The following is a 19,173-nucleotide window of genomic DNA, read 5'->3' on the forward strand; positions in this document are numbered from 1 at the left end:
CAGGCGCCTCTCGCGCCTCTCGCGCCTCTCGCGCCTCTCGCGCCTCTCGCGCCTCAGACGCCTCTCGCGCCTCTCGCTCCCACAGAACTCGTCACCAGATTCTTCACCGTCGCCCTGAACACGAGGAGGAAACGCTCGTCCTCGTCTTCCTCTCGCGCCGCGTTAACACGAGCGTCTGATGAAAGCCTGATTCTGCGGCGGCTTGTCCTGGGGGCGTGGCTTGTCCTGGGGGCGTGGCTTGTCCTAGGGGCGTGGCTTGTCCTGGGGGCGTGGCTTGTCCTGGGGGCGTGGCTTGTCCTGGGGGCGTGGCTTATCGTCATCGTGGCTTGTCAGGCGTCAGCTTGTCCTGGGGGCGTCGCCGCCGCTGCGCCTCCTGTGGAGGTTCTTAAACGGCGCCTCTTTGAGGATCCGGAGACGACTCGACTTAGTTTCCTGTTTCCGTCAGAGTTTGAGGCCAGTGCGACGGAGCCGCGGCGCCTCCTGTCGCGGCGCCTCCTGTCGGTCTGTCGCGGCGCCTCCTGTCGCGGCGCCTCCTGTCGCGGCGCCTCCTGTCGCGGCGCCTCCTGTCGCGGCGCCTCCTGTCGCGGCGCCTCCTGTCGGCCGAGCGCGAGGTTCAGTCGAGGACCTTCTTTTCCGTGGTTCACGTTTCGGATCTTTTCTTTTTATTCCTTTTTACCCGGATCATCTGCTTCTGCCGGAGCCTCCGCTGACTGACAGGGGGCGGAGCCTCCGCTGACTGACAGGGGGCGGGGCCTCCAGGCCTTAAAGCCACGCCCCCACGGGAACCACGCCCAGCTCTTTCTTTGTACAGTTTGGACTAAAGGCATATTCTTCATCGAGGGGTTTTCTTATCACTTTATTTATATTTGCATATTTGTACCATGTGATCTTTTTTTAATGCCATCATAGCCGTAGGTTTGTATTTCATTCTCACCGTTAAACACAGAACAAAAAGAGTTGGTTTCTAAATTGTAACGAAAGGTATTTTTCTATGTGTTTATCGACTTCCTTTAACCGATCCGTAAAAAACATTAAACCCCTGAAAAAAAGTCTCTTTGTGTTTTTGTTACTGAAGGTTCAAGGTTTGTTTAGTCTGAGGAGCTGCAGCGGGAAACGGGTTTAATTTAGTGTTTAGTACTATATTACTGTAGTATTAAATACTATGTTAATGTAGTATTAAATACTACAGTAATGTAGTATTAAACACTATATTACTGCAGTACTGCTCAGTCACAGTATGTAGTATTTAATACTGCAGTAATGTAGTATTTAACAGTCAAAGTATGTAGTATTTAATACTACATTAATATAGTATTAAACACTACATTACTGCAGTACTGCACAGCCACAGTGTGTAGTATTAAATACTACATTACTGCAGTACTACAGTCACAGTACCATGTGTGCAGCTGCTAATCTAACACACTGCGGTTCCGCTGGTCGAGCTCCAGCCCGGAGTCTGAACCACTGAGACCATTTAAAGTCTCTGAACCTTTGTTTGACAATGTTTAATTTAATTATCCCATTTCAACCAAAAGTATTTAAATGTTGTCCTTGTTCTACTTCATGAACCTAAAAGTTTGCAGTTTCTCCAAAAGGTTCAGCACAAAAGAAAATGTCTCTAAAAAGTGAGTTTTCAGCTGTCGGGTTTGGACTGAAATGTTCCGTCCGTAATCACTGCTTTAAATGTGATTCATGTTGGATAATTATTAATTATATTCATGTCTAATAATTATATTATAGAAAAAAATGAACTGCGATTAATCACGATTAAAACAATCCATTGACAGCCTTAATATTTACACAATATTCTAATGTAAAGAGATTTTACATGAAGTTTTTACAAACTGAGCCACAATAATCCAAATCACAAACACTCAACCTGAGTCTGTGTCACATGTTACTGTCGCACTCATGAATGAACTTTTTCACAATACTTTTATTTTCCGAGTTTCTCTACACCGCGTTCCAGATGATTCTGAAAATCATTTTTCAGGGACAAAAAGGTAAAACGAAACTCATGGATGGTTTTGTGTCTCTTTAATCACTGACTTTAACCTCAGTCTGGGAGGATCAGGTTCAGGTTAAATCCAGTTAATGAAAAACTACTGAAAAAGGATGTTCCACTTTATTAAGCAGATCATCATTTTCAAGCAATAAGGGAAAGAAAAAGGATCTGCTGATGGAAAGCGTGAAATAGTTGAATGTCTTGGTCTCGGTGTGAAAACCTTTGATATTTCATGAAAGATGAAGCGTAATCATCGTTTTGTGGATGATTCAGACACACTCGGGTTTGTGCAGATAAAGGCACAATGAGGACGGTTTCTGCCAGACAAACACATCAGATTAAGAGAACAGCTGCTACAAAGCCGACCCTCCAGAGGCTGCAGTTTCCGGCCTCCCCTGAACTGTTCACTGAAGCTGAAGCAGAAACGGCTGCAGTGGCTCAGAAATACATGAGACTCATTTTCAAACAGTCTTGTTCACTGATGAGGCCGTGTGACCCTGGATGGTCAGATGGATGGAGGAGTGGATGGAGGTGAATGGCCTCCATGTCCCAACAAGGCTGTGACGTCAGTAAGGAGGGGGCGGAGTCATGAGGAGAGAGCTGGTCGGCCCCTTTAGGATCCCTGAAGGTGTGAAAATGACCTCTTTCTGACTGACCTCTGTCTTCTATGCTACAAAAAGAACAAGATCCTCTTCATCATGACACCATGTCCTGCTGTAAAGAAAACCTCTGCATCACTGGCTGCTATGGGCATAAAAGGAGAGAAACTCATGATGTGGACCCCCTCCTCCCCTGACCTCAGCCCTATTGAGAACCTTTGGAGCCTCAAGCAAAACATCTCTGAGGGTGGGAGGCAGTTTTCATTCAAACAGCAGCTCTGAGGTTATTCTAACATCCTGCAAACAAATCCAAGCAGAAACTGTCCAAAAACTCACAAGTTTAATGGATTACCTCGAGGCGAATCTGCCCTGATTACAAAATGATCCAACAGATATTGTGTAAAGTCCAAGAGCATCTCTTTCATAGATATAGGGCAGTAGGTCTGTGAGGAGCACGGCCGGTTAAAGCAGAGGTCAAGGATGAGCTCCTTAATAATATATCACATAGATGTAGATACTTTCCTTTGGAATGTTCTCATTGTCCTCGCAGTTGTTAAGCAGGTCAATCCTGACGATCTGGTTCATGTGGGAGGACGTCCAGGTAAGAACATCTCTCACAATGTCACACAAACATGTTAGTTTGAAATGAATGTTTATTATGATTATAAATCAGGATGTGTCTCTGACGTTTGTCCCTGAAAAGGTCGTTGATCCGTCAGTGACTTCACCTCATGTTTGTTTAAAGTCACTTATTTATTTAACCTCTTTAACCTCACGCTTAACCGAGCACATGTTCTCTCGTTCAGCTTTACCCAAATCTGACGCTTCCTTCATTCACCTGGAACTGACGTCATGTGTTTTTATTCACACGTCCTGTAATGTTTGAGACATGATGGAAACTGTTCTGTTAGTGATGCTTAAATCAAACCCTCAGCTCCTCCTGCTGGTCATGTGGCCTCACAGCTCCTCCTGCTGGTCATGTGACCTCAGCTCCTCCTGCTGGTCATGTGACCTCAGCTCCTCCTGCTGGTCATGTGGCCTCACAGCTCCTCCTGCTGGTCTTGTGACCTCAGCTCCTCCTGCTGGTCATGTGACCTCAGCTCCTCCTGCTGGTCATGTGACCTCAGCTCCCCCTGCTGGTCATGTGGCCTCAGCTCCCCCTGCTGGTCATGTGACCTCACAGCTCCCCCTGCTGGTCATGTGGCCTCACAGCTCCTCCTGCTGGTCATGTGACCTCACAGCTCCTCCTGCTGGTCATGTGGCCTCAGCTCCTCCTGCTGGTCATGTGACCTCAGCTCCTCCTGCTGGTCATGTGACCTCAGCTCCTCCTGCTGGTCATGTGACTCAGCTCCTCCTGCTGGTCATGTGACCTCAGCTCCTCCTGCTGGTCTTGTGGCCTCAGCTCCTCCTGCTGGTCATGTGACTCAGCTCCTCCTGCTGGTCATGTGACCTCAGCTCCTCCTGCTGGTCTTGTGACCTCAGCTCCTCCTGCTGGTCTTGTGGCCTCAGCTCCTCCTGCTGGTCATGTGGCCTCACAGCTCCTCCTGCTGGTCATGTGACCTCACAGCTCCTCCTGCTGGTCATGTGACCTCAGCTCCCCCTGCTGGTCATGTGGCCTCACAGCTCCTCCTGCTGGTCATGTGACCTCAGCTCCTCCTGCTGGTCATGTGGCCTCACAGCTCCTCCTGCTGGTCATGTGGCCTCACAGCTCCTCCTGCTGGTCATGTGGCCTCACAGCTCCTCCTGCTGGTCATGTGGCCTCACAGCTCCTCCTGCTGGTCATGTGACCTCACAGCTCCTCCTGCTGGTCATGTGACCTCAGCTCCTCCTGCTGGTCATGTGGCCTCACAGCTCCTCCTGCTGGTCATGTGACCTCAGCTCCTCCTGCTGGTCATGTGACCTCACAGCTCCTCCTGCTGGTCATGTGACCTCAGCTCCCCCTGCTGGTCATGTGACCTCAGCTCCCCCTGCTGGTCATGTGACCTCAGCTCCCCCTGCTGGTCATGTGGCCTCAGCTCCCCCTGCTGGTCATGTGACCTCAGCTCCTCCTGCTGGTCATGTGGCCTCAGCTCCTCCTGCTGGTCATGTGACCTCAGCTCCCCCTGCTGGTCATGTGACCTCAGCTCCCCCTGCTGGTCATGTGACCTCAGCTCCTCCTGCTGGTCATGTGACCTCAGCTCCCCCTGCTGGTCATGTGACCTCAGCTCCCCCTGCTGGTCATGTGACCTCAGCTCCCCCTGCTGGTCATGTGGCCTCAGCTCCCCCTGCTGGTCATGTGGCCTCACAGCACTTTGGATGAGCTCATGTCTAAAGGAAACGCCTTCAGGCTGAAACTTCTGTCTCTACGACGACAAAGCAACAACTACAGTAACTGAGGCTCCGCTCGTTTTCACTTGTTTGTTTTATGTTTGAAAGTCTGAATTTACGAGCTGCATTTGAACGCCTCGTGTAACGGCTCACTTCCTGTTTCCCTGAGCCTGGGGGGGACGTCCCGCTGCAGCACGGGGAGAACCCGGACCAGACGCAGCTTTCAGGCACGAGCCTCAGGGAAACGTCCAGGTCTGTGACTGAAAAAGTACTTTACTGTAGAAGTACTTTACGGTTCATGTACTTTACTGGTCATGTACTTTACGGTTCATGTACTTTACTGGTCATGTACTTTACGGTTCATGTACTTTACTGTTCATGTACTTTGTGGATCTGATGATACTCAGTCGTAAACAGGAAGCAGCCGTTAAAGGACCGGCCAGTGTGTTCTTACCTTAGACGAGTTGATGTGTACCTGTGTACCTGTGTGTGCGCTCAGTCACGCAAAAAGACCAAAGACGTTGTTAGCATGTGCCTCTCCCAGTGTGTTCCTATGGCTCCAAACGGGGTGAAGTCAGAAGTGACCGAGCTCCTCCACAAAGACCAGACGGGATGAAGAAACCCGTCAGTGAGAACAGATGAACTTTCCTTCAACCACAAAAACTAAACGTGGTCAAACCTTCATCGTGATCATTGTTTGTGTCGTAGTTTATCACTAAAACACACACAATGGTTAAAGAGCAGAAGAGCAGATGGTTTGGTGGTGAAAGATGATGTAACATGTGATGATCTCAGGTTAGGACTTGTTACTTCATAGATGTGTTTTTTTCTCCTCATATTATTCCTCACTCACTTATAAACAAACATAAATCAGATTAAAGTTTAAACATGTGAAGTATTTCCTCCCCTACACGTTCCTCCAGACAGATAGACTGAGCCCAGACCTGATCACCATAACGGCCTCTATAGGCTTGTTGCACAATGTGGCTACGCTAGTTCCTCTGAGCTGAAGCTGTGGGCGCTAGTACTTCCTGTTCGTGTTCATTTCCATTAGGATGAGCTCAGACCAGTGAGTTCCTGGTAGAAATATTTCCATAGACGAGACGTTTATGTTTGTGAGGATCAGGGAGTTTGTCTTGAAGCTAATTTAACCTCTTAACTCCCGCCTGAACCGAGAGGATCTTTTTTCCTCACGTCATCACATTTTTTTTTTCATTTTTTGGTCACTTTTTATTTTATTTTTTTCATTTTTTCGTCAAATTTTTATCACATTTTTGTCATTTTTCGTCAATTTCTTGTGACATTTTTGTGACATTTTTGCCACTTTTTGTCAATTTTTTGTCACATTTTTGCCATTTTTTTGTCACATTTTTATCAAATTTTTGCCATTTTTTTGTCACATTTTTATCACATTTTTGTCATTTTTTGTCAATTTTTTGTCAATTTCTTGTGACATTTTTGTGACATTTTTGCCACTTTTCCATCATTGTTTTCGTCGAGAAAATGTGCTCGGTTCAGGTGGGAGTTAAGGGGTTAATGCTTTACACAACTTGAAATAGTGCCTTTATATATATTTTCATAGCATGTTAGCCTTTAGCTTCAAGACAAACTCTCAATCCTTCATGATCACAGGCGTCTCCTCTGAACTCGTTACATCATGATTTGAACACAGTAAATGATCATCTACCGGGAACTCACCGCCCACAACGTAATCTTTAGAAAATATGATTATTATTCCAGGAAAAGAAAACAGACAGGAAGTCCTGGCGCTCACACCTTCAGGTCAGAGGAACTAGCATAGCCACACCGCGCAACAAGCCAATAATCACTCACACCGGGCTTAAAGGTACACTGCGTAACATTCTGAACTACACTGAAAAACAAAACGTGCTCCTCATGACCAGCTCAACACAGAACATGCTGTAAGGAGCAATAAAAGAATGGATTTGATGAGAACCTGACCTTTCGTCACATCTCCATGGAGACGAGCTGGAGACGTCCCCCCTCCCAGTAAAGTCTACAGTCACATCTGAGGGGGGGTGAGCCTCATAAATGTTCTGAGGTTTCAATGGTGCAAATATCTGTCAGAAAATAAATGTGTTCAATTGTATTTATTGGGTAAAGTTCTACGTGGAGAGGCTTTAACCCCTTAACTCCCGCCCGAACCGAGCACATTTTCTCCAGTTTGGCTTTACCCCAATCCAAAAGCTTCTGGTGTAAAAATGGCGACAAAACTGAGACGAAAACAAGGATGGAAATGTCACAAAAATGTCACAAGAAAATGATTTTTTTTTTTTACAAAAATGTGACAAAAAATTCATTAAAAATGTATGAAAAAAATGACAAAAAATTAAAATGTGGCAAAAAAAACAAAAAAAAAGTGACGAAAAATTTGGCAAAAATGTGATGACAAATTTACAAAAAAATGACAAAATGTGACAAAAATGTGATAAAGATTTGACAAAAAATTGAAGAAAAAAAATGACAAAAAAAATGACAAAAATGTGACAAAAAATTTATGAAAAAAATGACAACAAAAGTAAAATGTGACAAAAAAAACAACAAAAAAGTGACGAAAAATTTGGCGAAAATGTGACAAAAATTTAAAAAAAAATAGCAAAAAATTGAAGAAAAAAAAATGACCAAAATTTGACAAAAAAGTGATAAACATGAGTTGAATATCAGACAAAAAAATGATGGAAAAACAATGTGATGACGTGAGGAAAAAGATCCTCTCGGTTCAGGCGGGAGCTAAGAGGTTAATATAGAAGGTGCAGTTACACATGTGGCCTGAAGTGGCAGTAGTGAGTATAACATCACGTTACAGTATTATTTATTCCTCCATTGTTCTGACACATCCTGGCCCTTTGTCTCACCCACAGTTAGAAGAACCTTTAGATGTTTATTATTCTCCATCACCTCTTCAGAGTCACACATGTCGATAAACTTTAGATGTTTAGTATTTTTATTATCACACATTTTATATCCTGGTCTGTGGAAGAGCTTCGAACGTCAGCCCGTTTGGAGCCAGAGGAATACATGGCCACATCAGCCCCTCCCTCGGTGGTCTTTTATATACAGATGTTTTCTCCTGTAGGTGAAGCTGGAGCCATGGCCTCATCAGCCCCTCCCTCGGTGGTCACGGCCCTCACTCATGCTCTGAAGGATCTCGTTACTGAAGAAATGAGCGACTTCAAGCTCCACCTGAGGGACCGGACTCTGTTGGGGAAGCTTCAGGTCATCAGGAGAAGTAAACTAGAGAGAAAGTCCAGGGCTGAGATGGTGGAGGTCATGCTGGACACGTATGGGATCTACGCCTTCCAAGTCCTGAAGAAAGTCCTGAGGACCATGGGCAAAAACAACGAAGCCAAAGAGCTGAGTAAATGTCCCTATAAACCCGAGGGTAAGAATGAGCTGTTATTAGTTTTTATTTTCTCTTGATTTGAGAGTCACGATGTGGTTTTAGGGTCAGGGGTTAGAAGTGGGAGAAGGTTCGGGTCTGACATGTGTAACTGTGTTTGTTCCTCAGAAACCCTGAACATGTGTAACTGTGTGTGTTCCTCAGAAACCCTGAACATGAGTAACTGTGTGTGTTCCTCACAAACCCTGAACATGAGTAACTGTGTGTGTTCCTCACAAACCCTGAACATGAGTAACTGTGTGTGTTCCTCAGAAACTCTGAACATGAGTAACTGTGTGTGTTCCTCACAAACCCTGAACATGAGTAACTGTGTGTGTTCCTCACAAACCCTGAACATGAGTAACTGTGTGTGTTCCTCACAAACCCTGAACATGAGTAACTGTGTGTGTTCCTCAGAAACTCTGAACATGAGTAACTGTGTGTGTTCCTCACAAACCCTGAACATGAGTAACTGTGTGTGTTCCTCAGAAACCCTGAACATGAGTAACTGTGTGTGTTCCTCAGAAACCCTGAACATGAGTAACTGTGTGTGTTCCTCAGAAACCCTGAACATGAGTAACTGTGTGTGTTCCTCAGAAACCCTGAACATGTGTAACTGTGTGTGTTCCTCACAAACCCTGAACATGAGTAACTGTGTGTGTTCCTCAGAAACCCTGAACATGTGTAACTGTGTGTGTTCCTCACAAACCCTGAACATGAGTAACTGTGTGTGTTCCTCACAAACCCTGAACATGAGTAACTGTGTGTGTCCTCAGAAACCCTGAACATGACAAAGTGCATTCTCTCCTCTTTGCAATGGTCGTCACTTTTTATTTCCCATATGTATTTTCGCCATTTTTGAATTACTTTTTTGCTGGATTTTTGTCTTTTTTTTTGTTGGATTTTTGTCACTTTTTTATGGATTTTTGTCTTTTTTTTTTTGTTTGTCACTTTTTTGCTGGATTTTTGTCATTTTTTTGCTGGATTTTTGTCTTTTTTTTTGCTGGATTTTTGTCTTTTTTTTGCTGGATTTTTGTCATTTTTTGTTGGATTTTTGTCTTTTTTTTTGCTGGATTTTTGTCTTTTTTTTGCTGGATTTTTGTCATTTTTTGGCTGGATTTTTTTCTTTTTTTTGCTGGATTTTTGTCTTTTTTTGTTGGATTTTTGTCTTTTTTTGTTGGATTTTTGTCACTTTTTTGCTGGATTTTTGTCTTTTTTTGTTGGATTTTTGTCTTTTTTTGCTGGATTTTTGTCTTTTTTTTTGCTGGATTTTTGTCTTTTTTTTGCTGGATTTTTGTCTTTTTTTGCTGGATTTTTGTCTTTTTTTGTTGGATTTTTGTCTTTTTTTGTTGGATTTTTGTCATTTTTTGTTGGATTTTTGTCTTTTTTTGCTGGATTTTTGTCTTTTTTTTGCTGGATTTTTGTCTTTTTTTTGCTGGATTTTTGTCATTTTTTGTTGGATTTTTGTCTTTTTTTTTGCTGGATTTTTGTCACTTTTTTGGCTGGATTTTTGTCACTTTTTTGGCTGGATTTTTTTCTTTTTTTTGCTGGATTTTTGTCTTTTTTTGCTGGATTTTTGTCTTTTTTTGTTGGATTTTTGTCTTTTTTTGTTGGATTTTTGTCACTTTTTTGTTGGATTTTTGTCTTTTTTTGCTGGATTTTTGTCTTTTTTTTTGCTGGATTTTTGTCTTTTTTTTGCTGGATTTTTGTCATTTTTTGTTGGATTTTTGTCTTTTTTTTTGCTGGATTTTTGTCACTTTTTTGGCTGGATTTTTTTCTTTTTTTTGCTGGATTTTTGTCTTTTTTTGCTGGATTTTTGTCTTTTTTTGTTGGATTTTTGTCTTTTTTTGCTGGATTTTTGTCACTTTTTTGGCTGGATTTTTGTCACTTTTTTGGCTGGATTTTTGTCACTTTTTTGGCTGGATTTTTTTCTTTTTTTTGCTGGATTTTTGTCTTTTTTTGCTGGATTTTTGTCTTTTTTTGTTGGATTTTTGTCTTTTTTTGTTGGATTTTTGTCACTTTTTTGCTGGATTTTTGTCTTTTTTTGCTGGATTTTTGTCTTTTTTTTGCTGGATTTTTGTCTTTTTTTGTTGGATTTTTGTCTTTTTTTGTTGGATTTTTGTCTTTTTTTGCTGGATTTTTGTCTTTTTTTTGCTGGATTTTTGTCTTTTTTTGTGTGTGTTCCTCAGAAACCCTGAACATGAGTAACTGTGTGTGTTCCTCAGAAACCCTGAACATGTGTAACTGTGTGTGTTCCTCAGAAACCCTGAACATGAGTAACTGTGTGTGTTCCTCAGAAACCCTGAACATGAGTAACTGTGTGTGTTCCTCAGAAACCCTGAACATGAGTAACTGTGTGTGTTCCTCAGAAACCCTGAACATGTGTAACTGTGTGTGTTCCTCAGAAACCCTGAACATGTGTAACTGTGTGTGTTCCTCAGAAACCCTGAACATGTGTAACTGTGTGTGTTCCTCAGAAACCCTGAACATGAGTATCTGTGTGTGTTCCTCAGAAACCCTGAACATGAGTAACTGTGTGTGTTCCTCAGAAACCCTGAACATGTGTAACTGTGTGTGTTCCTCAGAAACCCTGAACATGAGTAACTGTGTGTGTTCCTCAGAAACCCTGAACATGTGTAACTGTGTGTGTTCCTCAGAAACCCTGAACATGTGTAACTGTGTGTGTTCCTCAGAAACCCTGAACATGTGTAACTGTGTGTGTTCCTCAGAAACCCTGAACATGAGTAACTGTGTGTGTTCCTCAGAAACCCTGAACATGAGTAACTGTGTGTGTTCCTCACAAACCCTGAACATGAGTAACTGTGTGTGTCCTCAGAAACCCTGAACATGAGTAACTGTGTGTGTTCCTCACAAACCCTGAACATGTGTAACTGTGTGTGTCCTCAGAAACCCTGAACATGTGTAACTGTGTGTGTTCCTCAGAAACCCTGAACATGACAAAGTGCATTCTCTCCTCTTTGCAATGGTCGTCACTTTTTATTTCCCATATGTATTTTCGCCATTTTTGAATTACTTTTTTGCTGGATTTTTGTCTTATTTTTTGTTGGATTTTTGTCACTTTTTTATGGATTTTTGTCTTTTTTTTTTTGTTTGTCACTTTTTTGCTGGATTTTTGTCATTTTTTTGCTGGATTTTTGTCTTTTTTTTTGCTGGATTTTTGTCTTTTTTTTGCTGGATTTTTGTCATTTTTTGTTGGATTTTTGTCTTTTTTTTTGCTGGATTTTTGTCTTTTTTTTGCTGGATTTTTGTCATTTTTTGTTGGATTTTTGTCTTTTTTTTGCTGGATTTTTGTCACTTTTTTGGCTGGATTTTTTTCTTTTTTTTGCTGGATTTTTGTCTTTTTTTGTTGGATTTTTGTCTTTTTTTGTTGGATTTTTGTCACTTTTTTGCTGGATTTTTGTCTTTTTTTGCTGGATTTTAGTCTTTTTTTTTGCTGGATTTTTGTCTTTTTTTTGCTGGATTTTTGTCTTTTTTTGCTGGATTTTTGTCTTTTTTTGTTGGATTTTTGTCTTTTTTTGTTGGATTTTTGTCATTTTTTGTTGGATTTTTGTCTTTTTTTGCTGGATTTTTGTCTTTTTTTTTGCTGGATTTTTGTCTTTTTTTTGCTGGATTTTTGTCATTTTTTGTTGGATTTTTGTCTTTTTTTTTGCTGGATTTTTGTCACTTTTTTGGCTGGATTTTTGTCACTTTTTTGGCTGGATTTTTGTCACTTTTTTGGCTGGATTTTTTTCTTTTTTTTGCTGGATTTTTGTCTTTTTTTGCTGGATTTTTGTCTTTTTTTGTTGGATTTTTGTCTTTTTTTGTTGGATTTTTGTCACTTTTTTGCTGGATTTTTGTCTTTTTTTGCTGGATTTTTGTCTTTTTTTTGCTGGATTTTTGTCTTTTTTTGTTGGATTTTTGTCTTTTTTTGTTGGATTTTTGTCTTTTTTTGCTGGATTTTTGTCTTTTTTTTGCTGGATTTTTGTCTTTTTTTGTGTGTGTTCCTCAGAAACCCTGAACATGAGTAACTGTGTGTGTTCCTCAGAAACCCTGAACATGTGTAACTGTGTGTGTTCCTCAGAAACCCTGAACATGAGTAACTGTGTGTGTTCCTCAGAAACCCTGAACATGAGTAACTGTGTGTGTTCCTCAGAAACCCTGAACATGAGTAACTGTGTGTGTTCCTCAGAAACCCTGAACATGTGTAACTGTGTGTGTTCCTCAGAAACCCTGAACATGAGTAACTGTGTGTGTTCCTCAGAAACCCTGAACATGTGTAACTGTGTGTGTTCCTCAGAAACCCTGAACATGTGTAACTGTGTGTGTTCCTCAGAAACCCTGAACATGTGTAACTGTGTGTGTTCCTCAGAAACCCTGAACATGTGTAACTGTGTGTGTCCTCAGAAACCCTGAACATGTGTAACTGTGTGTGTCCTCAGAAACCCTGAACATGAGTAACTGTGTGTGTTCCTCAGAAACCCTGAACATGACAAAGTGCATTCTCTCCTCTTTGCAATGGTCGTCACTTTTTATTTCCCTTATGTATTTTCGCCATTTTTGAATTACTTTTTTGCCGGATTTTTGTCTTTTTTTTGCCAGATTTTTGTCTTTTTTTTGCTAGATTTTTGTCTTTTTTTTGTTGGATTTTTGTCTTTTTTTTTCTGGATTTTTGTCTTTTTTCTGCTGGATTTTTGTCTTTTTTTTGCTGGATTTTTGTCTTTTTTTTGCTGGATTTTTGTCTTTTTTTGCTGGATTTTTGTCTTTTTTTTCTGGATTTTTGTCTTTTTTCTGCTGGATTTTTGTCTTTTTTTTGCTGGATTTTTTTTTTTTTTTGCTGGATTTTTGTCTTTTTTTTGCTGGATTTTTGTCTTTTTTTGCTGGATTTTTGTCTTTTTTTGTTGGATTTTTGTCTTTTTTTGTTGGATTTTTGTCTTTTTTTTGCTGGATTTTTGTCTTTTTTTTGTGTGTTCCTCAGAAACCCTGAACATGAGTAACTGTGTGTTCCTCAGAAACCCTGAACATGAGTAACTGTGTGTGTTCCTCAGAAACCCTGAACATGAGTAACTGTGTGTGTTCCTCAGAAACCCTGAACATGTGTAACTGTGTGTGTTCCTCAGAAACCCTGAACATGTGTAACTGTGTGTGTTCCTCAGAAACCCTGAACATGAGTAACTGTGTGTGTTCCTCACAAACCCTGAACATGACAAAGTGCATTCTCTCCTCTTTGCAATGGTCGTCACTTTTTATTTCCCTTATGTATTTTCGCCATTTTTTTAATTACTTTTTTTCTGGATTTTTGTCTTTTTTTTTTGGATTTTTGTCTTTTTTTTGCTGGATTATTTTTCTTTTTTTGCCGGATTTTTGTCACTTTTTTTGCTGGATTTTTGTCACTTTTTTTGCTGGATTTTTGTCACTTTTTTTGCTGGATTTTTGTCTTTTTTTGCTGCATTTTTTTTCTTTTTTTGGTGGATTTTTGTCATTTTTTTCTGGATTTTTGTCTTTTTTTGCTGCATTTTTTTTCTTTTTTTGGTGGATTTTTGTCTTTTTTTTGCTGGATGTTTGTCATTTTTTTCTGGATTTTTGTCTTTTTTTTGCTGGATTATTTTTCTTTTTTTGCCGGATTTTTGTCACTTTTTTGCTGGATTTTTTTTTTTTTGCTGGATTTTTGTCTTTTTTGCTGGATTTTTGTCTTTTTTGCTGGATTTTTTTTTTTTTGCTGGATTTTTGTCTTTTTTGCTGGATTTTTGTCACTTTTTTTGCTGGATTTTTGTCTTTTTTTGTGTGTGTTCCTCAGAAACCCTGAACATGTGTAACTGTGTGTGTTCCTCAGAAACCCTGAACATGAGTAACTGTGTGTGTTCCTCAGAAACCCTGAACATGTGTAACTGTGTGTGTTCCTCAGAAACCCTGAACATGAGTAACTGTGTGTGTTCCTCAGAAACCCTGAACATGAGTAACTGTGTGTGTTCCTCAGAAACCCTGAACATGAGTAACTGTGTGTGTTCCTCACAAACCCTGAACATGTGTATCTGTGTGTGTTCCTCAGAAACCCTGAACATGTGTAACTGTGTGTGTTCCTCACAAACCCTGAACATGAGTAACTGTGTGTGTTCCTCAGAAACCCTGAACATGTGTAACTGTGTGTGTCCTCAGAAACCCTGAACATGTGTAACTGTGTGTGTTCCTCAGAAACCCTGAACATGAGTAACTGTGTGTGTTCCTCAGAAACCCTGAACATGAGTAACTGTGTGTGTTCCTCAGAAACCCTGAACATGTGTAACTGTGTGTGTTCCTCAGAAACCCTGAACATGTGTAACTGTGTGTGTTCCTCAGAAACCCTGAACATGACAAAGTGCATTCTCTCCTCTTTGCAATGGTCGTCACTTTTTATTTCCCTTATGTGTTTTCGCCATTTTTTTTAATTACTTTTTTGCTGGATTTTTGTCACTTTTTTGCTGGATTTTTGTCTTTTTTTGCTGGATTTTTGTCATTTTTTGCTGGATTTTTGTCTTTTTTTGCTGGATTTTTGTCATTTTTTGCTGGATTTTTATTTATTTTTTTGCTGGATTTTTGTCATTTTTTGCTGGATTTTTGTCACTTTTTTGCTGGATTTTTGTATTTTTTTTGCTGGATTTTTGTCACTTTTTTTGCTGGATTTTTGTCTTTTTTTGCTGGATTTTTGTCTTTTTTTGCTGGATTTGTCTTTTTTTGTGTGTGTTCCTCAGAAACCCTGAACATATGTAACTGTGTGTGTTCCCCAGAAACCCTGAACATGAGTAACTGTGTGTTCCCCAGAAACCCTGAACATGAGTAACTGTGTGTGTTCCTCAGAAACCCTGAACATGAGTAACTGTGTGTGTCCTCAGAAACCCTGAACATGAGTAACTGTGTGTGTTCCTCAGAAACCCTGAACATGTGTAACTGTGTGTGTTCCTCAGAAACCCTGAACATGAGTAACTGTGTGTGGATTTTGTCTTTTTTTGCTGGATTTTTGTCTTTTTTTTGCTGGATTTTTGTCTTTTTTTTGCTGGATTTTTGTCACTTTTTTGCTGGATTTTTGTCACTTTTTTGCTGGATTTTTGTCTTTTTTTTGCTGGATTTTTGTCACTTTTTTGCTGGATTTTTGTCTTTTTTTTGCTGGATTTTTGTCTTTTTTTTGCTGGATTTTTGTCTTTTTTTTGCTGGATTTTTGTCCTTTTTTTGCTGGATTTTTGTCACTTTTTTGCTGGATTTTTGTCACTTTTTTGCTGGATTTTTGTCTTTTTTTTGCTGGATTTTTGTCTTTTTTTTTGCTGGATTTTTGTCTGTTTTTTGTGTGTGTTCCTCAGAAACCCTGAACATGAGTAACTGTGTGTGTTCCTCAGAAACCCTGAACATGAGTAACTGTGTGTGTTCCTCAGAAACCCTGAACATGAGTAACTGTGTGTGTTCCTCAGAAACCCTGAACATGTGTAAGAACAACATGAAGTCGAAGCTGATGAAGAGGTTCCAGAATCTGTCTGAGGGACTGAGCAGGAACCAGATGGAGTTCAGTGACGGCTACACTGAGCTCTTCATCACTGAGGGAGACTCCGGGCGGGTCAATGAGGAGCACGAGGTCAGGAAGATGCTCCGAGACTCCAGGAGGTCAGGCCAGGAGAAGACCGTCCCCTGTCAGGACATCTTCAAAGGCACTGAGCAGAGAGGAGAGCCCAGAGTGGTGCTGACGAAGGGCGTGGCCGGCGTGGGGAAGACGGTGCTGACTCAGAAGTTCAGCCTGGACTGGGCTGAAGGTGAAGCCCACCAGGACGTGGAGCTGCTGCTGCACCTCACCTTCAGAGAGCTCCATGAGCTCAGAGGCTTGACGTTCAGCCTGGTGGAGCTGCTGTACGACTGCTTCAGCGAAACCGAAGATCTCTTCAGCTTCAACGGGCTCCAGCTGCTCCTCATCCTGGACGGTCTGGACGAGTACTGGACTCCTCTGGACTTCAGGAGCACCCGAGGCCTGACGGAGCCCACAGAGAGCGCCTCAGTGGAGGAGCTGCTGGTGAACCTCATCAGGGGGAACCTGCTTCCCTCCGCTCGCCTCTGGATCACCACACGCCCCGCGGCGGCCAATCAGATCCCGGCGGAGTGCGTCTCCATGGTGACGGAGGTGCGAGGCTTCAGCGACCCACAGAAGGAGCTGTACTTCAGGAAGAGGTTCACAGACGAGGCCTCCAAAGTCATCTCCCACATCAGGACGTCACGGAGCCTCTTCATCATGTGCCACCTCCCGGTCATCTGCTGGATCATCTCTGATGTTCTGCTCCATCTGATGAACACAAACACTGGAGATCTTCCAACAACCCTCACAGAGATGTACGTCCACTTCCTGGTGGTCCAAGCCAAAGTCCAGAACAACAAGTACAAAGGCCGACGAGAGAAGGTGAATCCCTGGACTCAGGAGACCAGGGAGATGGTGAAGGCTCTGGGAAAACTGGCCTTTGAGAAGCTGATGAACGGAAAGCTGATCTTCTACGAGAGTGACCTGAGCGAGTGTGGGCTGGACTCTGAGAAGATCGAACAGTCCGGAGTCTTCACACAGGTGTTCAGAGAGGAGCCAGGCCAAGGAGAGACCGCGGTCTACTGCTTCATCCATCTGAGCGTGCAGGAGTTCCTGGCTGCGCTTCACGTCCATCAGACCTTCTACAGCTCGGGAGAGAACCTGCTGTCACCACCACACTCCTCAGAGAGTCCACACCCAACCCCAGAGGAGGCCTTACCGGGTCTGAAGACACCTGAGTTAGATACAGATGACTCTGACTCAGACTCCTCCTCAGAGGAGACTTTACAGAGTCTGAAGAGACCTAAGTTAGATGCAGATGACCCTGATCTAACCCCAGAGGAGACCTTCTACCGCTCTGCTGTGGACCCTGATCTGACCCCAGAGGAGACCTTCTACCGCTCTGCTGTGGACCCTGATCTAACCCCGGAGGAGACCTTCTACCGCTCTGCTGTGGACCCTGATCTAACCCCAGAGGAGACCTTCTACCGCTCTGCTGTGGACCCTGATCTGACCCCAGAGGAGACCTTCTACCGCTCTGCTGTGGACCAGGCATCGCACAGTCCAAACGGACACCTGGACCTGTTCCTGCGCTTCCTCCTGGGGCTGTCTCTGCCGACCAATCAGCAGCTGCTGGACGGTCTGCTGACGGAAACAGGAAGTGACCAGACCAATCAGAGGACAGTGAAGTACATGAGAGAGATGCTGGATGAGGAGGGCGTGTCTGCAGAGCGGAGGCTGAACCTGCTGCACGGTCTGAGCGAGCTGAACGACCGCAGTCTGCTGGAGCAGGTCCAGAAGGTCATGAGAGGAGGAGGTCTCTCTGACAGGACCATGTCTCCTGCTGACTGGTCCGCCCTGTCCTTCCTCCTGCTGTCCTCGGAATCAGACCTGGAGAACTTTGACCTCAGGAAATACCAGGCCTCAGAGTACGCTCTCCTGGCTCTGCTGCCGGTGGTGCAGGCCTCCACCAGAGTCACGTGAGTTTAACTCCTGTCACTGTCTCTCTGTCTCCTGTGTCTCCTTCTCCTGTCTGACTGTCTCTTCTCTCCTCAGTCTGTCCGGCTGTGGTCTGACCTCTCTCAGCTGTGGTCCTGATGGTCCTCTGTCCTCAGTGACGTCTCTTCTGTCCTCAGTGACGTCTCCTCTGTCTCCTCTGTCTCCTCTGTCTCCTCTGTCCTCAGTGACGTCTCTTCTGTCCTCAGTGACGTCTCCTCTGTCCTCAGTGATGTCTCCTTTGTCTCCTCTGTCCTCAGTCTGTCCGGCTGTGGTCTGACCTCTCTCAGCTGTGGTCCTGATGGTCCTCTGTCCTCAGTGACGTCTCCTCTGTCCTCAGTGATGTCTCTTCTGTCCTCAGTCTGTCCGGCTGTGGTCTGACCTCGGACAGCTGTGGTCCTGGTGGTTCTCTGGCCTCAGTGATGTCTCTTCTGTCCTCAGTCTGTCCGGCTGTGGTCTGACCTCTCTCAGCTGTGGTCCTGGTGGTTCTCTGGCCTCAGTGATGTCTCCTCTGTCCTCAGTGACGTCTCCTCTGTCCTCAGTGACGTCTCCTCTGTCCTCAGTGACGTCTCCTCTGTCCTCAGTGACGTCTCCTCTTTCTCCTCTGTCCTCAGTCTGTCCGGCTGTGGTCTGACCTCTCTCAGCTGTGGTCCTGATGGTCCTCTGGCCTCAGTGATGTCTCCTCTGTCCTCAGTGACGTCTCCTCTGTCCTCAGTGACGTCTCCTCTGTCCTCAGTGACGTCTCCTCTGTCCTCAGTGACGTCTCCTCTGTCCTCAGTGACGTCTCCTCTGTCCTCAGTGACGTCTCCTCTGTCCTCAGTGACGTCTCCTCTGTCCTCAGTGACGTCTCCTCTGTCCTCAGTGACGTCTCCTCTGTCCTCAGTGACGTCTCCTCTGTCTCCTCTGTCCTCAGTCTGTCCGGTTGTGGTCTGACCTCTGACTGCTGTGGTCCTGGTGGTTCTCTGGCCTCAGTCCTCAGCTCCTCCAGTCTGATTCTCCTGGACCTCAGCTTTAACCCCCTCCAGGACTCAGGAGTGGAGCTTCTGTGTGAGGGACTGAAGAGCGCCCCCTGCAGGCTGGACACTCTCAGGTGAGTCTCAGAACAGCCACGGCGGTGCAGCTCCCACACACTCTACAGGCTCAGACTCAACTTTCACAACAGGATTTTTCCAGATTCAGCTTTGAACCAGGAAACAAAGAGGAATCATTCCTTTTGTCTTAATCTCACTCGATGGAGTTTTCATGTTTTTTATTCAGTGTGTTTGTTTTAAAGTCGGGTTAACTGTTCAAATGACGACTGTAATTGTTTTATTAGGCCGAGCAACGAGGGACTCATTAA

The 19,173-nt window shown here is 43.5% G+C and overlaps 1 protein-coding gene across 1 annotated transcript in view; it reads left to right on the plus strand.

Moving 5' to 3' along the window:
* Positions 1-15,847: 15,847 nt before the first annotated feature.
* The window catches only part of LOC306971960 (uncharacterized protein), a gene marked incomplete at its 3' end in the record, with an annotated part of 64,683 nt that continues 61,357 nt past the window's right edge, over positions 15,848-19,173 (plus strand). The window contains exon 1 of the mRNA XM_079568403.1: positions 15,848-17,818. Coding sequence (XP_079424529.1) covers positions 15,921-17,818 — 1,898 coding nt within the window. The 5' untranslated portion in view covers positions 15,848-15,920. The remainder of the gene's footprint in view (positions 17,819-19,173) is intronic.

Source organism: Gobius niger, assembly GCF_951799975.1.
Source record: "Gobius niger genome assembly, chromosome: 12".
Classification (NCBI taxonomy): Eukaryota; Metazoa; Chordata; class Actinopteri; order Gobiiformes; family Gobiidae; genus Gobius; species Gobius niger.